The following is a 17,207-nucleotide window of genomic DNA, read 5'->3' as shown; positions in this document are numbered from 1 at the left end:
ATATTTGTTGTCTCTTTGTTTGCGTTTCTCCATTGTGATGGGACTTTGTAGGATGAACGTTGAGATTTATAAGTGGCACGGGGTGACCAATAAGGTATGGATTGGTCTGTAGTAGGCTCGGCACTGATAAGGGGTTGTGACATGTATGGGTTCCTGAGCAGTGGCACGCACCAGCACGACGTTTCGGTCAACTGCCCTTCTGCAAATAGGGGCCGTCCATAAATGACGTTACGCGATTTTGGACGATTTTTGACCCCCACTCCCCTCGTCACACGGCGTCACATAAGGTCAGACCCCCCTCAAATATGACGTCACAAAGCTCTGCCCCCCCCCCAAATAAAACCATATTTTGAAAATAAAACTTGCTTCAAATCGCTTTAAACTATTGTCATTGTAGTGCGTATTTAATGTGGCGCTGCACTATGATGTTGTAGGAGAAAGCATTTATCAAAAAGTATATTTAATTAAGTAGAACGTGTTGTCTATATTTATTTAAAGTTGCCCATTTTGATGTGACGTCACAAATGTCTGACCCTCCCTCCCCCCCAGGTGCCTGACGTCATTTATGGACGGCCCCATAGTACGTCGATAGAGTGGATTTATATTCTTGGTTCTTTCGGTAAAGTCACGTAGAAGGGAAACAATAAAAATATAAAACAATACAATTCTCAGGACGTTTCGACTGCAACACAAGCAATCATCGTCAGGTGTGAAAACCACAGCAAGAAAATTTGAAAAAAAATAACCGCCACTCTTTTCAAAATTTCTTGTTGTGGTTTTCACACCTGATGATTGATGATTGCTTGTGTTGCAGTCGAAACGTCGTGAGAATTTTATTGTTTTATATTTTTATTATTTTATTGTTTCCCTTCTACGTGACTTTACCGAAAGAACCAAGAATATGAATCCCTGCAGTCACTAAAGCTTTAAATCAGTGGATTTATATTCAAGGTTTGGATGCTGCACCTGTTCACAACGCGTCGACGAGTGAAATGTTTCCTAATGAGTCGTTTTTTTAAAAGAAATATGGAAATATTAATGCAGAAGTTCGCCCAACTATTCATATGCAAACGAGTACCTGAAGTCGCCTATCGGATTGGTCAGCGGCTTACGGATCGATTCGTCATTAAGTGGCAGCAATGATATCGATTGAATAACAATGGACTCTTATAGGTCGTACTGCACGTGATCGATTCCTCGTTTGGCAAACACCGTACAATACGGGTGCATGCCGTCGTCTCGTCAGTATTTTAAAAGCGCAACCATTTGGCAGTCGAATCATTTATAATCGATCGCGCGTTCGCTCGTCAAAATACTCGATACCTTTAACGTTCATTTTGCATAAGAATGCGTTGCTTCTATTAATGATCGTGATGCGTGTTGCTTAACGTTGTGGCTATTTAGAAGCGTCATTTTCAATTACCAGACAGTAAAACATGTTTATTACGTACATCGATTTCACATATATCGATTTCCACGTCTTTATATTCAACCTTTATCGATTCTATCTTCATCTATTCCATCTTCATCGATTCCACGTCTTTAGATTCAACCTTTATGGATTCCACCTTCATCGATTCTATCTTCATCGATGCATCTTTTTTTCTATTTCATCGTTATCGATTTCTCCGACTTATCGATTCCACCGCCCTCGTTACACGCCCCCCCCCCTCTCCGCGGCCGCGCCTAACTCCGATTGGCCACTCTTCTCCACGCGCTTCTCCGCCAATAGAACGCCGCCTTAGTCCGAGGCGCGCCGCCGGTCTCGACCAATCGTGCGTCGTCTTGCTTGACGGGGCGGGGTTTGGGGTGGGAGGGCGCGGGTGGTGGGGGAAAGGGCGCGAGTGTGGGGGAAGGGCGCGGGTGGGGGGGTGGGGGCGTGTCGGCGCTGATGACGCGAGGCGCGCGTCACGTGAGCGGGTGAGCCGCGGAGGTTTCCCGCCGGATTCTTCCTCACCAACCCGCAACTCCCTCACCCCCCTTCCCTTCGTCCACTTACAACACAGACACTCAGGGGCGGCGGCGGCTGGCGGCGGCGGCGGCTGGCAGAAGTCGAGGGAGAGAAACGCTCGCACGCGAGAGACCATCCACCCTCGCACCACCCGGGGGGACACACGTGGCGTCGATTGGCGTGCGCCGCTGTTGTGAGGCCTAGGCCAGGCTCGAGCGGCCCAGGCCTCGCCTGGGGGCTCCCCTCTCGACCCGTGCCCCGGGGCCAGCCTCTCTACCCCCCGTTCCTCCCCCACCCACTCGGGAGTTGGCTCCGTGGCTCGCGTAGTCTTCGTCCCGCCATCATTTGGAGCTTCGCCTCGGTTCTCTGTTCGCCGTCCCCAGAGTTCTGTGTCCTCCCCGCCGCCTCACCCGATAGGATCCCGTCCGCCTCCGGGTGGCTGGGCGCGTGCCCCTCCGTGTTTGCTTGGCAATTGGCGTCCGTGTTCGGTCAGTAGCAGGAATTTCTTATTTTATTTTTTCGACCGAGATTTTTGTTCCGCTTTTGTGTTGAATTATCACCCTTTACTGCACGGTTTTTGTTTTATATAATAGACCTGGGCCGACTCGGAAATACGTCAGATTTATGCTCTCTGCTCCTCCGGCTCTGTACTTCTGGTTCCCTTTCTCCACTGGTTCTGTACTTCTGGTTCTCTTTCTCCACTGGTTCTGTTCTGGTTCTCTTTCTCCACTGGTTCTGTACTTCTGGTTCTCGTTCTCCACTGGTTCTGTCCTTCTGGTTCTCTTTCTCCACTGGTTCTGTACTTCTGGTTCTCTTGATCCGCTGGTTCTGTACGTCTGGTTCTCTTGCTCCACTGGTTCTGTACTTTGGTTCTCTTTCTCCACTGGTTCTGTCCTTCTGGTTCCCTTTCTCCATTGGTTCTGTACTTCTGGTTCTCTTGTTCCACTGGTTCTGTACTTCTGGTTCTCTTGATCCGCTGGTTCTGTTCTGGTTCCCTTGCTCCATTGGTTCTGTACTTCTGGTTCCCTTGCTCCACTGGTTCTGTACTTCTGGTTCTTTTGCTCCACTGGTTCTGTCCTTCTGGTTCTCTTGCTCCACTGGTTCTGTCCTTCTGGTTCTCTTGCTCCACTGGTTCTGTACTTCTGGTTCTTTTGCTCCACTGGTTCTGTCCTGGTTTTCTTGCTCCACTGGTTCTGTACTTCTGGTTCTCTTGTTCCACTGGTTCTGTACTTCTGGTTCTCTTGATCCACTGGTTCTGTCCTTGTTCTCTTGCTCCACTGGTTCTGTACTTCTGGTTCTTTTGCTCCACTGGTTCTGTCCTGGTTCTCTTGCTCCACTGGTTCTGTCCTGGTTCTCTTGCTCCACTGGTTCTGTACTTCTGGTTCTCTTGTTCCACTGGTTCTGTACTTCTGGTTCTCTTGCTCCTCCGGCTCTGTCCTGGTTTTCGTTCTCCACTGATTCTGTACTTCTGGTTCTGTTGCTCCTGGTTCTGTATTTGGCAAAGTCGATTTTCGCCCACAAATTACACAGCTCTAGACGATATAATGCAACCATCGCACACGACAATGGGATTTCTCCTGGAACTGTCGTCTCCTGGCAAGTTGGGCGATCTCATTTACATCTGCCATATCGTCGATATATTTAGAACTTGGGTTTCAGACCAATTATAGGACCACATTTAAGTTCATGGTTTTGTGCAGTTTCTGGTGACCAATCTGAGACTCGTCAAAACTAACCACACCTCGGAACAACTCGGTCGGTCAGTTTGTTGGTTTCTGTACAAGTTTTAAATGTCACGTGAGTTATTTGTCACAGTGCTCAGAGCGTCACACTACTACATTCGAGATACTGGTTTCGTTAGAGGTGGCTTAAACATGGATTTAAATTCAGGTTCTCAGCGGTGCTGGCTCTCTGATTTTACCCCTGAGCCACGCAGACATCTCAACATTATTTCTGTATCAGATACAGAATATTCTTCCTGAATACATTATCTCAGGGCAGGATGTATCCGAGACCGCAGCAGCACGTGGTGCTGGTGAATTAGAAATGCTAATGTTAGTCTGTGTCACCACCTCCACCAACACTAGAAAATAAAATAAATCACATTTTTTGTCGATTTACAGTATCATTTCGGTCACAATTGATTTTATGGGTTGGGCCACTTAATTATCTGGCCAACCTTGTGTTGTGTAAACCCTCCACCACCCGACAGCATCACCGCTGTGAAATCAGGTTCTCAAATGTGAGTGTACAAGCATTTAATCTGCCAGTTACCTTGATGTTTCGCTGCGTGAAACATCTTAAGGTATTCAATAATAAAACTAATAGAAAAGTATTGAAAGTGATTGTATCTTTATGCCACCACCTCCCATCCTACCATACCCCAGCAGTGCTGATTAGTGAGCGATGGCGGCGTGCGCGGTGGAGGCAAACCCGCGCGGGGACTTCCCGGCGTGGCTGGCTGCACGCGGCATGAAGCCCACGTTCGCCGACGCCATGGAGCGCGAGCTGGGGATCAGCGACTACGAGGAGCTGCTGGCGTGCGCCGAGGACGCGCAGGTGACGGCCGAGCTGCTGGGCGCCGCCCGCGACCGCCTGCCCTTCGCCTTGTACGCCGTGCTGCGCCGCCTCGTGCTCGCGCTGGCGCCGGCGCAGCGGCGCGGGCGTCGCCGGCGGGGGACGATCCCGGTCGCCGGCGACAACGACGACGAGGGAGAGGAGCGGCGAGGGTCCTTGGACGAAGACGACGAGGACGCGGGGGCGTGCGGTCCCCGCTGCGAGGGGGCGCTGGCGAGCCGCGCCGTTCTCGGCAGCCTCCTGGACGCCATCGTGGCAACGCTGAGCTCGCTGAGTCGCGAGCTGCTGCAGTCGGCGCAGCGGTTCCGCTGCCTGGAGCCGGCGCTGGAGCCCGGATACTGTGGCTCCATTGGTGCGGCCGCGTCCAACTCTCCTGGAGAGAAGCTCATCGACACAGGTGACGCCGTCACGCCACCACTGCCGTTATATGTTTCTATGCTCACAGACACGCACTAAAACAACACGCACACACACGCCTACCGGATTACGTGATGCACCCCCATTGCGAAGTTCACATGGGTTCACTAAGCGAGTTGCATGTATAATCAAAGACACCCAGAGCATCTTACATAGACTCATACAAAGTGAATTCTGCAAACTCAGATGGATGTGTGGCGTTCACTTTGTGTTGCTGAGTAAAGGTCTTGGTCTGAGTGGCGTGTTCTCTCTGGCTTTCCCTAGACATGGTGGACGATGATAACGTGGAGAGCCTGGCGGACTTGCAACACGGCGAGATAGGAATGAACGGACATGCCATTTCGAGTCAAAAACCCTGTGCAGGTGAGAGGAGGTTGGTGGGTGGGTGGCCACACTTTGGAGGCAAAGTTTGGTGGTTTGTGTAGGACAGGGGTCTCTAACATAAGGCCTGTGGGTCAGATAAAGCCTGGCGCTTGGAAATGATCCACCGGCAATATATTTTTTTCTCTGTGCGCAGCTTGTGTGAACAGCAGCACCCGAGCTGACAAAGTTCCGTGCTTGTTTTTGTGTTTTTTAGACCGCGCCCAACGTGCCAACTGTGACCTCCACACCAGCACGCAGACGCCGTTTCTGAGCATTAAGGTCGAGCAAGAGGACGAGACGGAAGGTGAGATGCGTCTGTGTGGAGCACTTGTGGGGCAGCTGCCCTCCAGCAACAGTGGAGGGCAGAGGAGCGACGCTCGCAACGTAGCTGAGTGCAAGCAGCTAAAACGCATCAAGTTGGCAAATTGACTAGCACCGGGTGGTGCATCTGCCAGTCAACCCCATGGCCCCTGGGTCTGTACCGTGACCGCCTGCTGGCGAGCCTTCCACACTTTGCGTGATAGCCTGAAAGTGCATCTAACCTGGCACAAGCACTGGTGGCATCACCATCGTGGGAGGTGAACGGCGGCTGTTGCGAATAAAAATAAAACACTCGGCCTTCTAGACCGAGTGTGTCGTTTCGTTCGCACTCCGTTCACCACACTGCAGATCACATCACTTCTCTCTCTCTGCCTCTTCCATCGCACTGCTCCACTCTGGAATTCCCTCCCGTCGTTTATTTTCCCATTTCAATATTTGTGCAATTTTTTTTTATCTATTCCAACTTTGGAAGTGCTGTTTGTTACTAGCCGATTGATGTTTTAGACCTTTGCGCCTATGCCCAGCAACCGTGTAAAAAAAAAAAAGACGGTACAACGAGACGCAGCAAAGTGAAGAATCTGTCCATGAATCAAAATGACGACAATTCATCGAGTCGTGTGGGAGGGGGCGGGGCAGATAGGGGGGGGGTTGGGGGCGGGCGGTGGCAGTTGGGGGGGACGAGGTGAATCGTTACACCGTGGCCCAGCACGGGGAACCAGCGCTGCCTCCTAGCATCTTCGTCTTTCTTCAGGAAGGTTTTGGCAAGTTGCTGGAGCTCAAAACATCTTTGCCTTCGCCCTGCAGGAGACACAGCAGCCGAAGCAGCAGGGTGCCGTTTGCACGCCGGCTATTCAAAGCCACCAGCTGCAGAGCCGCAGGTCGCTGACGCCAGTAGCTCGCAGCACAGCAGTTCCGACTCGAACTTCCGCGTCACACTTTTGCCGGAGAGAGACAAAAGCGGCAGTTCGCCTCTTGACTGCGACTACGATGAGGACAAGGAGGAGGAGGAGGAGGACGACCCGTGCGGTCGCTCTGCGTCAGCAGACGAGGGACCATGCCGGCCAGAATTCCTGGGCTACCTCGACGGCACCGCGCTGGCACTGGTAGACGGCGGTCTGGAAGGGCCGGGGCTCGGGGCGTTGTGCCGGGCCGGCGTCGGCGGCGTCGCGCGGAGCGGCTCGACCAGCGGGGAGGCGAGCCGCTGCTGCGAGCAGTGCGGCCGCTACTTCTCGTGCCGCAGCAAGCTTCTAGTGCACGTGCGGCGACACACGGGCGAACGGCCCTACCGCTGCTCCTGCTGCGGGAAGACGTTCGCGCAGGCATGGAACCTGGTGCGGCACCGGCGGATTCACGCGGGCCAAAAGCCGTACGAGTGCCAGAACTGCGGACAGGCCTTTAGTCAGCAGAGCGAGCTGCAGAAGCACAAGTGCCAGTCGCCGTCACCGCCACCAGCGGCAGTGAAGGAGGAGAAGGGTGGGGGGTGTGCCAGATAGTGCTTGTGACGGATCAGTCTGCCGAACAACGAGCTCGTCCCCCTCGCCGTCTCCGCCTCGTCGATGTTTCGTGCCATCACGGTGGCCACCGTCTGCTGTGGTGCGCCGTACAGCCGAATGTGATCCATACTTTTATTAGAAGCAGTCGTTGATTGATGAGTTGCCGTGTAACGATTCACTGCTAACCCCCCACTCCAAAGGTGTGCTTTGAGGGTAGGGAAAATGCCAAATAATTATTTTAACTTTTTATTTAGCGTCAGCCATGCACATTTTATCTGAAAACACTGAAGATTGTGAACTACGAACAACATCCAGAAAGGGATGAGGAATGCTATTAAGACAACGCAAATACGGTCAAGGATGTGTGGTAACCAAACACAAACCAGGCGGGGTGACGGTAAACACTTGAGCCCCTCTCATTGCAGAACGTCTAGAGAATGACCACACATGTGTCCAGCGCGCCAACCATGGAGGACTCCAGCCTGAGTCCCCTACCTGGAGTCACCACAATGCTGCCAGATCGACACCAGAATGATTCATCCCCCCCGGTAGTTAATAGCTGCGGACAGCGACCGCCACCCCTCACACACAATGTAATTTTCTCTAAGTTTCCACCACCCTCGCCACCTCTCCCGGGAGAGTCGATGTATCGTAAAGTTGTCAGGGTTGCAACCTGATTCATGAATCTGTTGCGTGCATCTCGTTTGTGTGTTCTCGTGTGTTCTGCCCGTTTCCGTGGCGTTTTCCGTCTCGCGTGTGTTTTCTGTCGCTCCTTGTGTTGTCCCTCTCGTTTGGTACATGAGGCTACTCGAGCGTCGCACAGTGATTCCTCGTTTAACACGACAGATTCGTTCCCGAGAAGTGGCACGTTAACATGAAATGCATCAAGCAAAAACATTTTTCCCCACAAGAGATAATGTTAGGAATAAGTTTGGCCAACTACGATGTACACACACACACCATAAGGTGGCGGGGCAGAGAATTGAATTTCGGGTACGTTACGCACTGTGTCATTCTGCGTGTATACCAAGCATTCCCGTACCGCTCAGCCGTGCAGCTCAAGGAAGAGTAGTTCGTCGTCGGATGCTCAGAAACCGTGTTATTATGACGGGCACATTCTGCGTTTTGCAAAAAAGTATTCCCTAATAGAAGAACCGTGTTATAGTGAAATTGCGTTAAGCAAAGACTTGCCGTACAGTTTACGCATGTGTTTTTTTTGCTAGTCATTGATTTTTGGGTTAAGCTGCAATGATCTGGCCAAATCTTTTTTTTTTCCTAAGATCCTCCACCGGCCAACACGGTCAAACGAATTCAGATTGTCACGAGGTGTACAGGCATTTCGGGATCATTAAGGGCGGGTCAGCAAGTTACAATGGCAAACAATTTCAAAACTACTTTCGGAGTGCAAAATAGGTAAGCAAGTCAGGAGATATAAACAAATTATATAATTCAACTTTTTTCAAGACTTTGACAAGGCAGCAAAAACAACAACATAACACTCCCAGACCAAACTTAGGATAACACATTTAACGTGCCAACTGTTATTGTTTCGGCTCACTCACCAGTGGGTTCAGAAAATCTCGCAAACAAATATAAGCGTCCCTCGCATAGCGTGCGACATGCATTCCTAAACAATTAAGTATCAAGTTTCGATTTAAAGCTTTCGTGACTGCAAGGATTCATCTTCTTTGGTTCTTTCGGTAAAGTCACGTAGAATGAGAATAAAATTAATTGATAAAATAAAATAACACAATAATATTCTCACGACGTTTCGGCCACAACACAAGCGGCCTTCATCAGGTGAAGGGACGAGACTGTCTGGAGGACAGCGCTCTGGAGGACAGCGCTGTCCTCCAGACAGTCTCGTCCCTTCACCTGATGAAGGCCGCTTGTGTTGTGGCCGAAACGTCGTGAGAATATTGTGTTATTTGATCAATTTATTATTTTATTCTCATTCTACGTGACTTTACCGAAAGAACCAAACAAGAATTAAGTATCATTTGATTATTTTAGCCCTGGATTTGTAAAATAGACAAATTATCGTACCTAATTATGATATTAACATTGTAAAAAATACTTTAATAACCACTTATTAACAAAATAATTGCTCCTTGAAAAGATTTATATTTGATAAGGGTAACTTTCAGGGCTTCTTTGAACCCTTTCCGTGCATGATGCAAACAAAGACGGAAGATCTGCAGCGGCTACGCCCAGGCCCTGACACTGGGCGCTGCCTTGGCTCGGTGACGCCATAAGAAATATTCGGGTTTTTTTAATCGGAATTGTTATCGTTAAAGATTATTTTTTACTTGGAATTTTTTTATACTACAATCTCTTAGGTTTGTTTAATTCTTTCTGAGCACGCAACTGTGAAACGCATAGTCTAAGTGTCACGTATGCCCCTTAAAGATGAATCTCTTGACTCCGAATTTGTACTTTGGGAGTGGGGGAAGGGTTGGGGGGGTGGGGGCACGTTACGCGAGCGACGCCTGTGGATAATTTTCTTCAAATATTTCACCTGGAATATCGCTTGGGACGGATTACCATCGCGTCCGCAGGGGAGTCCAGGGTATCAATTGACACTTGCATAGCGAACACGTGATGGTGCCGCTTATGCGCGCGCACACACACACACATTTGAAATCTATAACTTCCATCGTATTAATTTATAGACGAGCGCACCCAGTCAAATAAAAATTGCACGCGTCATCGAGCGGTGTACACCGCCTGGAGCCAGCGAGGGAAATACACTTGTAAAGCAACCGCTAACAGTACGTTAAACGGAGGAGACTAAAAAGTAAATGATGGGCTTCGGAGATCTCGTGGCGTCATTTGAAAAGATTAGTCGGTCATTGGTGGGTTTGCAGAGCAACATCACCCTCCACTGTGAAACTACTGCAGACCGTGAAAGCGTCGCGCTATGCCAGTGTTCTTCACTCGTTTTCAAAGGCGGGGGTGGGGGCACTTTCGCTGATACTACATCATCAGTGTGAGGGCTGCCATCATCTGCAAGTGGTGTTTTCACTTTTGTGTATTGCTGGGAGGCCGCACCAGGGGCCGCCAGTGGCCCGCGGACCTTACAATGAAGAACACTGCGCGATGAGAATGGCGCAAATACCAGATTTTTGTATGTTGAACTTCTTTCGCTCCATACGTAGCCAATTTATATTAACTAAATTGTCAATAATTATTACTCGTTTGCTATCTGTGTGCCAATGGACACTGGACACTTGCAAATGAGACGTTAATCCATCCCGAGGGATTTTGCAGGTGAAATAATTTAATTGTTTTTTTTAGATGCATTACTGTACAGTAGATATTTTAATAGCACCTGTACCGTTTACAAGTATAATCCATTTCTATGTTTTTTTATGTTAACAAAGTATGTAATATTTACATTAATTCATTGACATAGATTAATTAACTTCGGTGAACTAACGCATTAATCAACATACATTAACTTTGTTATTATAGACCCCTGTATCAATTCATACTTGTGTTGGAGGCCAGGTGGCTCGGCAATCGGAACGAGCGGCTTCGCTATCAGAACCTTGTGGGGGCTCGATTGTTGGTTGGTTTTAGGGTCGGGGTGACGCGACCCCGTCATCCCGACACAGGCTGTTAAAACGAGTACCACTTTATTGGCGGGGGGGGGGGGGAAATCGACGGTGGTTGTCCAATGGGTGGACTTTTCCCCTACTGTGAAAATGTGGAATTCTACGCCTGGCTCAGGATGTGATGGTCATTTGCGCGGGAAATCAATCTCGTTGGCTTTTTAAATTTTTTATTATTTTTTTTACTAATGTTAGTTTGCGGTTGTTTATTGCATGTTGGTGAACAAACAAAAAAACCACGTGAATAACTTCCATTGTATTTTAAGGATTCACCAACAGCCGAGCACCATTTCCCCATTGGTCACACCGTGCTGGTGAGACTCGGGGAAGTCAAAACGAGTCCAGGCCTTGCATGCTGCAAGTTATTTTGTGAAGCCAGTCTGCTGTGCTCCCCCTTTCTGTATGTAAGCTCGCTTTTGTAACGCCTTCTCGCTTGTTTGTAGGTGGTTTTTCCCCCCCGTTGGTTTTATAACTGCTTCTCTTGTAAAGTGCTTTATAATTTTGAAACGAGCTTAATAAAGGATGATGCTGTTGATTAACCGAGACGTTACCATGCGTTGTTTTCAGCGGGCGGCGAGACAGACCCGGCGCACGTTTCATTTCGTCGTGATGCCGACGGTGAACGTGACCATTTCAGATTCCCCAGCACCGCGTGCCGCAAGGGTCTGGGTTACTTTCTGGGTTTTCCTCCTGGTCCTCCTGTTTTCCTCCCATAGCTCAAGCAAAACATCTGTATGATGTAACTGGTATTGCCCAAAACATCCAAATGCTGAAGTATTGCCCAGCAAATTTCTCAGTTGGGATCGTTTGAAGCAGCAGCAACAATGCCCCCCCGAACTCACGAGAGCTTGGCGCAGGACCCTCTTGGAAATAGTCTTTAATTTTTTGAATTTAGCAAACTAAGACCATGAGGCCGTCACACAATGGTCTCTACTCGTTTAAAATGACATCTCGCGGGATCTTTGATGCGTTCACTAAGCGAAGCGGACGGCGCATGCCATTTTTCACGACAGTAAAGCACCCCACAAGAATAACAACATCCAGGGGGCGGCCCACCGGTTTACAAACTGCGGATTTCTGCAACAAGTGGCTAACGCGCCATCGCTGAGCCACGTCACCGGTCACCGGTTTCGGGCGCCCATGCATTTCTCGCTTGTGCCGCAGACGCGCTGGTGGTGGAGGAGAAGGAGGAGAGCGCGTGGGAGCACGGCGAGCGGAGCGGCGAGGGCATGTGGGACGGTAAACAACACCACACAGTTATACGTCTCTCGTCATCTCTTATTACCATCTGACCAGTAACACACGGTGCGCACAATGTTGCGACACGCCTGTCCACTTCTAGACGTGATTGGTTAGAATTGGCTGAGCTGGGTGGGACGTGCACGTTGGAGGAGGAGGGTCAATGTGGAGACCGGGTCAGTGCCTGTCTCGGCCAAGTCCTGCAGCAAAGGAAAAGGCCTAAGAGCGAGCAGATGGTGGGAGACTATCAAGGAAGATCTATGGGTTTCTGTGAGCCTGCAGCTTCCTGTATGATGCTGGAGGTCTCTGTGTATCTTTGTGCGAGCCTTAAGAGCAGATGGTGGGAGACCGTGAGGGCAGATCTGGGAGAAAGCGTTTGTAGCGACGACTGGTGGTGGCATCATCAGCTTTGGCCACGGTGACGCCTTGATCCGTTTGTCCGTCTTTCCGCTTCCCTGGCACCAGATTTGACAGTCGACGCTGAGCAAAAGCACGTGGTAAAACCGCCGGCGCGGAACTCGGCCAAGCAGCGCGACCGGAGCTGGGCACCGGCAACGGAAGCGACGCGTTACCGTCGCGTCGCAGCGGCAGCGCCGCCAATTTCCTACCGTGGAACTGGCTGCGGCAATAGCGCCGCCACCACCAACGACGATGACGACAACGACGACAACAACCACAACGAAAACCTGGACGACGAGCAGGGCTTTGCCGACGACTACGGGGAGGACGAGGACGACGAGGCGATGGGTGGGGGATTGGCGGCGGGGCAGTTCGCTTGCGCCGAATTGGCCATGCCCGGCGAAGCCGGTGGCGAGTGGGGTAGCGTCGGCGGTAGCGGCGGGAGGGAGAGGCGGTTCCGCTGCCACGTGTGCGGGAAGCGCTTCCTGAAGGGCCGCGACGTGACGCGCCACATGCGCACGCACACGGGCGAGAAGCCTTACGCGTGCGAGGCCTGCGGCGTCCGCTTCACGCAGTCCTACAGCCTGACGCGGCACTGGCGGCGCCGCCACACCGCACGGCCCCTGCCGCCGCTACTGCCGCTGCCTCCGCCGCCGCACGACCCGCGCCGCCCTCTCTCCCTGCCCCGAGCGGCTGATGTCTCCTGAACCGTGCCCCCTGTGGAACCCTGCCACTTTCCTCTTGCTTCATGGGGACCTCCCTTGCCAGTATCAAAATGTAAGAATAGCTTTTACCCCAAACTGAAACCTTTTTGCAAGGAATCATGTCTGCATTAACCACATATACTTGTGGTGAACGTGCAAAAAAAAACATGCTCTGATAGTATATGCATTGTCTTTCAAACTGATTGGTCCACACCAGAGACAGCTTTCTTTAGAACCTATTCTCAAACAGTGTTAGAGACCAGAGGACAACGCCAAAAGGCGAACAGCACAAAGACAATGCCGCTATCAGGACATTGAAAGCTCGGGGTCAGCAGTTGCATGTTCACCATAAGTATATGTGGTTAATGCAGACATGATTCCTTGCAAAATGTTTCAGTTTGGTGTTTTAACATCTTAACACCTGTTTTATTGCCAGAAAGGGTAAAACCTATTCTTATATTGCTCCTTGCTACCGCCTGTCATCCCGGCTGCCAGTGTTTCCAACTCAAAACACGGGAATATACCGGATGTTGATCGATGCGATGTTTAAATTCGCCGAAACTATCGCGTTGATTTAGAGAGCATTGAATGTAGCGAGCTGATACAGGGTCCCCTGAATGCACCCACCCATAATTGCATATACATTTGAATTATGTCCTCGTCTGGAATGTGACCAGATTGTTTGCCAGTCACTTTAGCACAAGGTGTTACTCGGCATGTGGCCATGTATTGCATAGAAGTTAAACATTATTTCCTGCTCAAATTAGCATTGAGGCAGTGCTCTTCTGTTTATAGCCTCGCTGAGCCAATGATGGAAATTCCACATCCTATGGTGGGTGGCGAATCAATCTATAGGACAACCAATGTTGACTTCCTCAGAAGGTGGTACTTGTTTGATCAACCTGGTCTGAGTCGACACCAGTAATCAAGATCTGAACTCACAACTTGCCAATTGTGGACTGCTTGCTCAGCCGCCACCTGGCCAAATCACAAAATAAACTCGTACAGGAGCCTGAATACGTGCCTGAAATCGGCATGCAACAAATAATAATTGTCGTTGTGGAGATAACAAGCAGCAAAATCAACAAGTACACAATGCAGCCCTTTCCCATATCTCAGATCAGATATGGGGGCGGGGGCATTCTCCTGCGCAGCCCACGGTCGCGTTCATCCTCTGGTCAGCTCACAGCAAGGTCCCTTACTAGCCCTCACCCCGGAGGTAACGGTTCAACCTGCAGCCACGAGGAAATCCGACTCCCCGCCGGAGAGGGACTCTAGGCGGATCCTGATGGTCCGCTCTCGGGAACCTGCGATCAGTGTTGAGGAAAACCACGTCCCTGGAGACCATGCAGTCAATGCAGGAGCTTCCAGCCCACGAAAACATGATCGCTCTCCCTCCGCATTGGCTGCCGTCGGAGACCCAAGTCCAGCGATGCAGGCCAGGAGGCCGTCGGAATCGTGAACCAGCAATTCTCAGCCACTCAGACGTTGCAAAGTTAAAAAGCGAGGATTCGTTGCTATACTTCGTAAGCCATGTGGACCGATACACACTTATAAACCGGCCCTCTCCCAGGGTATGTATGTACTGAATGTTGAACTACTTCTGTATCGTCCGTAGCCAACCTTGCTAATCGGAGGTGCGGGGAAAAGACAACAATGGACCTCAGGCCACTTTCACCTTTAGTCTGCCCAATTCCCCTTGATAGGAGAGGTAAGGTATCATCATCTCCCAGAGTTAGGACGTTCCAGGAACCGAATGTTATGATTTTTCCGAAGGTTCACACCAGTCTGGCACCTTTGGGGTAACGACCCCTCAACTCTCCCTCCACATAAAAGAAAAGTTTTTTTTTACAAATCCCATCGGCGACGCACCTTTTTGGATGTGCATATTTCGGCAACATTGATTTAAACACAAGCGAACTCGGGACCATTTTTGGAATTCATTGTCTCATCAGCAGTCGGGTTTGCTTGTAGCAAGGACCGTCTTAGATATACCAAAATACAGTCACTCAAATCTAGCGACAAAATGGTTTAGTTGGCAGCACTGAGCACACTCAGCCAGGCGTTTGCTCTATGGTGTCTGCCGTTGAATTTTATTAAAATTGGCGAACCAAAGGAGATTGGTACCGCGGGAGTTTCAGCAGCTTGGTCTACACTTTGAGCGAGATAAATTTGCAGTTTTTGCCATCTATCCACTGTTGATGAAGGCCTCTGCAAAAACCACCGCTATCTCGTGGGTGTCGCATTGCAACGATTTTTCTATAGGGACCATAATCACATGCTGGATAGAGTCTACAGAATGTAGGGTTTTGTTTGTCGGTGCATACGATATTTGGGCTCTGGGCTCAGTCTAACGTACTATATTATCGGTTCTATCAGCCATGATCTGTCTGCTGCTGGATGAAGGATTCTACACAACCGTCGCCGCCTGTTACAGGTCTCGCGACAGAACGATCCATCTCCTGCGCAAAAGCCAAGTTGATCACTCCGTCTTTGAGACGTACGTCCTCTCAGACACGTTCCCTGCTGTGGTTGGCACTTGTTATGATCGACCACTGACCGGCAGTCATCCCTACTTCACAACTTGACCATCCCAAGCCCCATTAATATCTTAGGAGTTAGAATTTTGAACATGGCTAGCATTGGTTGCAAGTGATAGCTGAACCAGCCGTTGAAACCCACCCACACTGACCAGCGTGGTAAAGTATGATGAAGTGACCCCCATGGCTGACACTGCATGGAGAGGCCTTCATCCAGCAGTGGATATTCGGGGGACCGCGGAAGATGCCAGGATTATTTCCCCTGGTCTCTGGCCGGACACGGTTATTCTTCAGTTTCTTTGTAATTTCCGTAACTGCTGTCGGAATCGTGCTGTGAGATGAAATCTTTCAGCTGGCAAGTGCACCACCATGTATAAGAGTGGTCCCTGTAAGGTAACTTCACGGAACTACTTCTGAAGTCACGTCAATAGGCCTCTTCATCCACACCAGTGGCACATGTTATAGTGTCCTGCAAACTTTTTGTATTTCAAATAATTTTTTATTTGTGCAGTCTGCGGCGACCAGGCTGCTGAAAATGTCGAACCCAGGATCTCATTGGTGACAGCTCAGTGTCTCTGACCTCTGAGCCACACGGCCGCATGTATTTTTACAGGACCATGCTTTTTAAAAATATATATATATTTTTGTTGCTGTCAATATTCTACCCTGTTCCATAAGAGCTGTACATTTTTTTCGATGGTTAATTAAAATGGTTGGAATCCTTATTGTAAGTTTTTTTTTTACCATAGCCATTTCGTAAACGCTTTATTGCGCGATGGAAGATGGCAACCTTTGGTGATCTTGCTCATTTCAAGCGCGACCTTGTATAAATGCCCACACTTGTTCGTCGGCGTTAAACCGCATGCCGTATTTTAAACAAATTATCATGTCCTGCAGCATTTGTATGTATGTTGAACTTCTTTCTCACCGTACGTAGCCACAACCGTGCTAAGCGGAGGTGCAGTCGGAAGAATCGCGTTCGCTAAAATCATTTTTCGACCACTTGGTTTTCCTGTGTAAAAGCGCTTAACACTAACTTGAAATAAAAGAGCTTTTGTATGCAGGACCAACAGGGTTTATTTGGTGCACGAGTGCAATTATTGTTGCTTGTGAACCCATTGTTATTGTAACTTTGAGCGGAAACGTATTTCCTTCCCCGGATGCTGCCATGGTGGCGTAATGGTCACACCACTGAACTTGCAATCCAGAGGGCACCGGTTCGATTCCATCTCACGGCGCTGGGAGTTGAAACAATGGGGCAACGTTTCATCACCCCCCCCCCCCCACTCTGCCTCTGTCCACCCAGCAGTGTAGATGGTTTCACCACAGTTAGTGGATGGACAGGTCGCGTGTGGTGGGGTTAAGTGTGGGTACTCACACTTTCAAGACGTCTGACCAGTGTGAAAGAATATGCCAATGCTCTTTTAGGGCCGACTAAAATATCTACATTATTAAGCATTAGATATTACATTCTAAAAACTGTAAACGTTTTTAGTTTAGCAGGTAAGGCCCACAGAGCTATACATCTCGTTTTCAGCAGCAACCTGGCCGCAAATGATAGCCAAACGAAGTGGAAGTGGCTTTATCGT

The 17,207-nt window shown here is 49.7% G+C and overlaps 1 protein-coding gene across 5 annotated transcripts; it reads left to right on the top strand.

Annotated features, from left to right (window-relative positions):
• Positions 1-1,846: 1,846 nt before the first annotated feature.
• On the top strand, positions 1,847-16,695 carry LOC116951942 (uncharacterized). 5 transcript variants are annotated; one of them, XM_032970829.2, is made up of 6 exons: positions 1,847-1,920; positions 4,339-4,925; positions 5,210-5,308; positions 5,523-5,612; positions 11,901-11,975; positions 12,441-16,695. In XM_032970829.2, exons 2-6 carry the CDS (start codon positions 4,358-4,360, stop codon positions 13,079-13,081), a joined length of 1,473 nt encoding a protein of 490 aa, XP_032826720.1. In that variant the 5' UTR covers positions 1,847-1,920; positions 4,339-4,357; the 3' UTR covers positions 13,082-16,695. The 5 variants fall into 5 exon arrangements, with proteins under 5 accessions (XP_032826720.1, XP_075930046.1, XP_032826719.1 ...); XM_076073931.1 differs by having other exon boundaries at positions 1,891-1,920; positions 4,342-4,925; XM_032970828.2 differs by lacking the exon at positions 1,847-1,920 and adding an exon at positions 1,927-2,439 and having other exon boundaries at positions 4,342-4,925.
• The last annotated feature ends 512 nt before the right edge of the window (positions 16,696-17,207 follow it).

This window comes from Petromyzon marinus, chromosome 44 (genome assembly GCF_048934315.1).
Source record: "Petromyzon marinus isolate PM22_M1 ecotype Great Lakes invasive population chromosome 44, UKy_Petmar_22M1.pri1.0, whole genome shotgun sequence".
NCBI classification, from domain to species: Eukaryota; Metazoa; Chordata; class Hyperoartia; order Petromyzontiformes; family Petromyzontidae; genus Petromyzon; species Petromyzon marinus.
The sequence above is the reverse complement of the archived record's forward strand: the minus strand, read 5'-3'. Positions and strand labels throughout refer to the sequence as shown.

Excerpts from the sequence above, each read along its gene's own strand:
- LOC116951942 (XM_032970829.2), top strand. The coding sequence starts at position 4,358 with ATGGCGGCGTGCGCGGTGGAGGCAAACCCGCGCGGGGACTTCCCGGCG. Across the intron at positions 4,926-5,209 it reads AGAGAAGCTCATCGACACAG|ACATGGTGGACGATGATAAC; the intron begins GTGACGCCGTCA and ends GGCTTTCCCTAG. Across the intron at positions 5,309-5,522 it reads GAGTCAAAAACCCTGTGCAG|ACCGCGCCCAACGTGCCAAC; the intron begins GTGAGAGGAGGT and ends TGTGTTTTTTAG.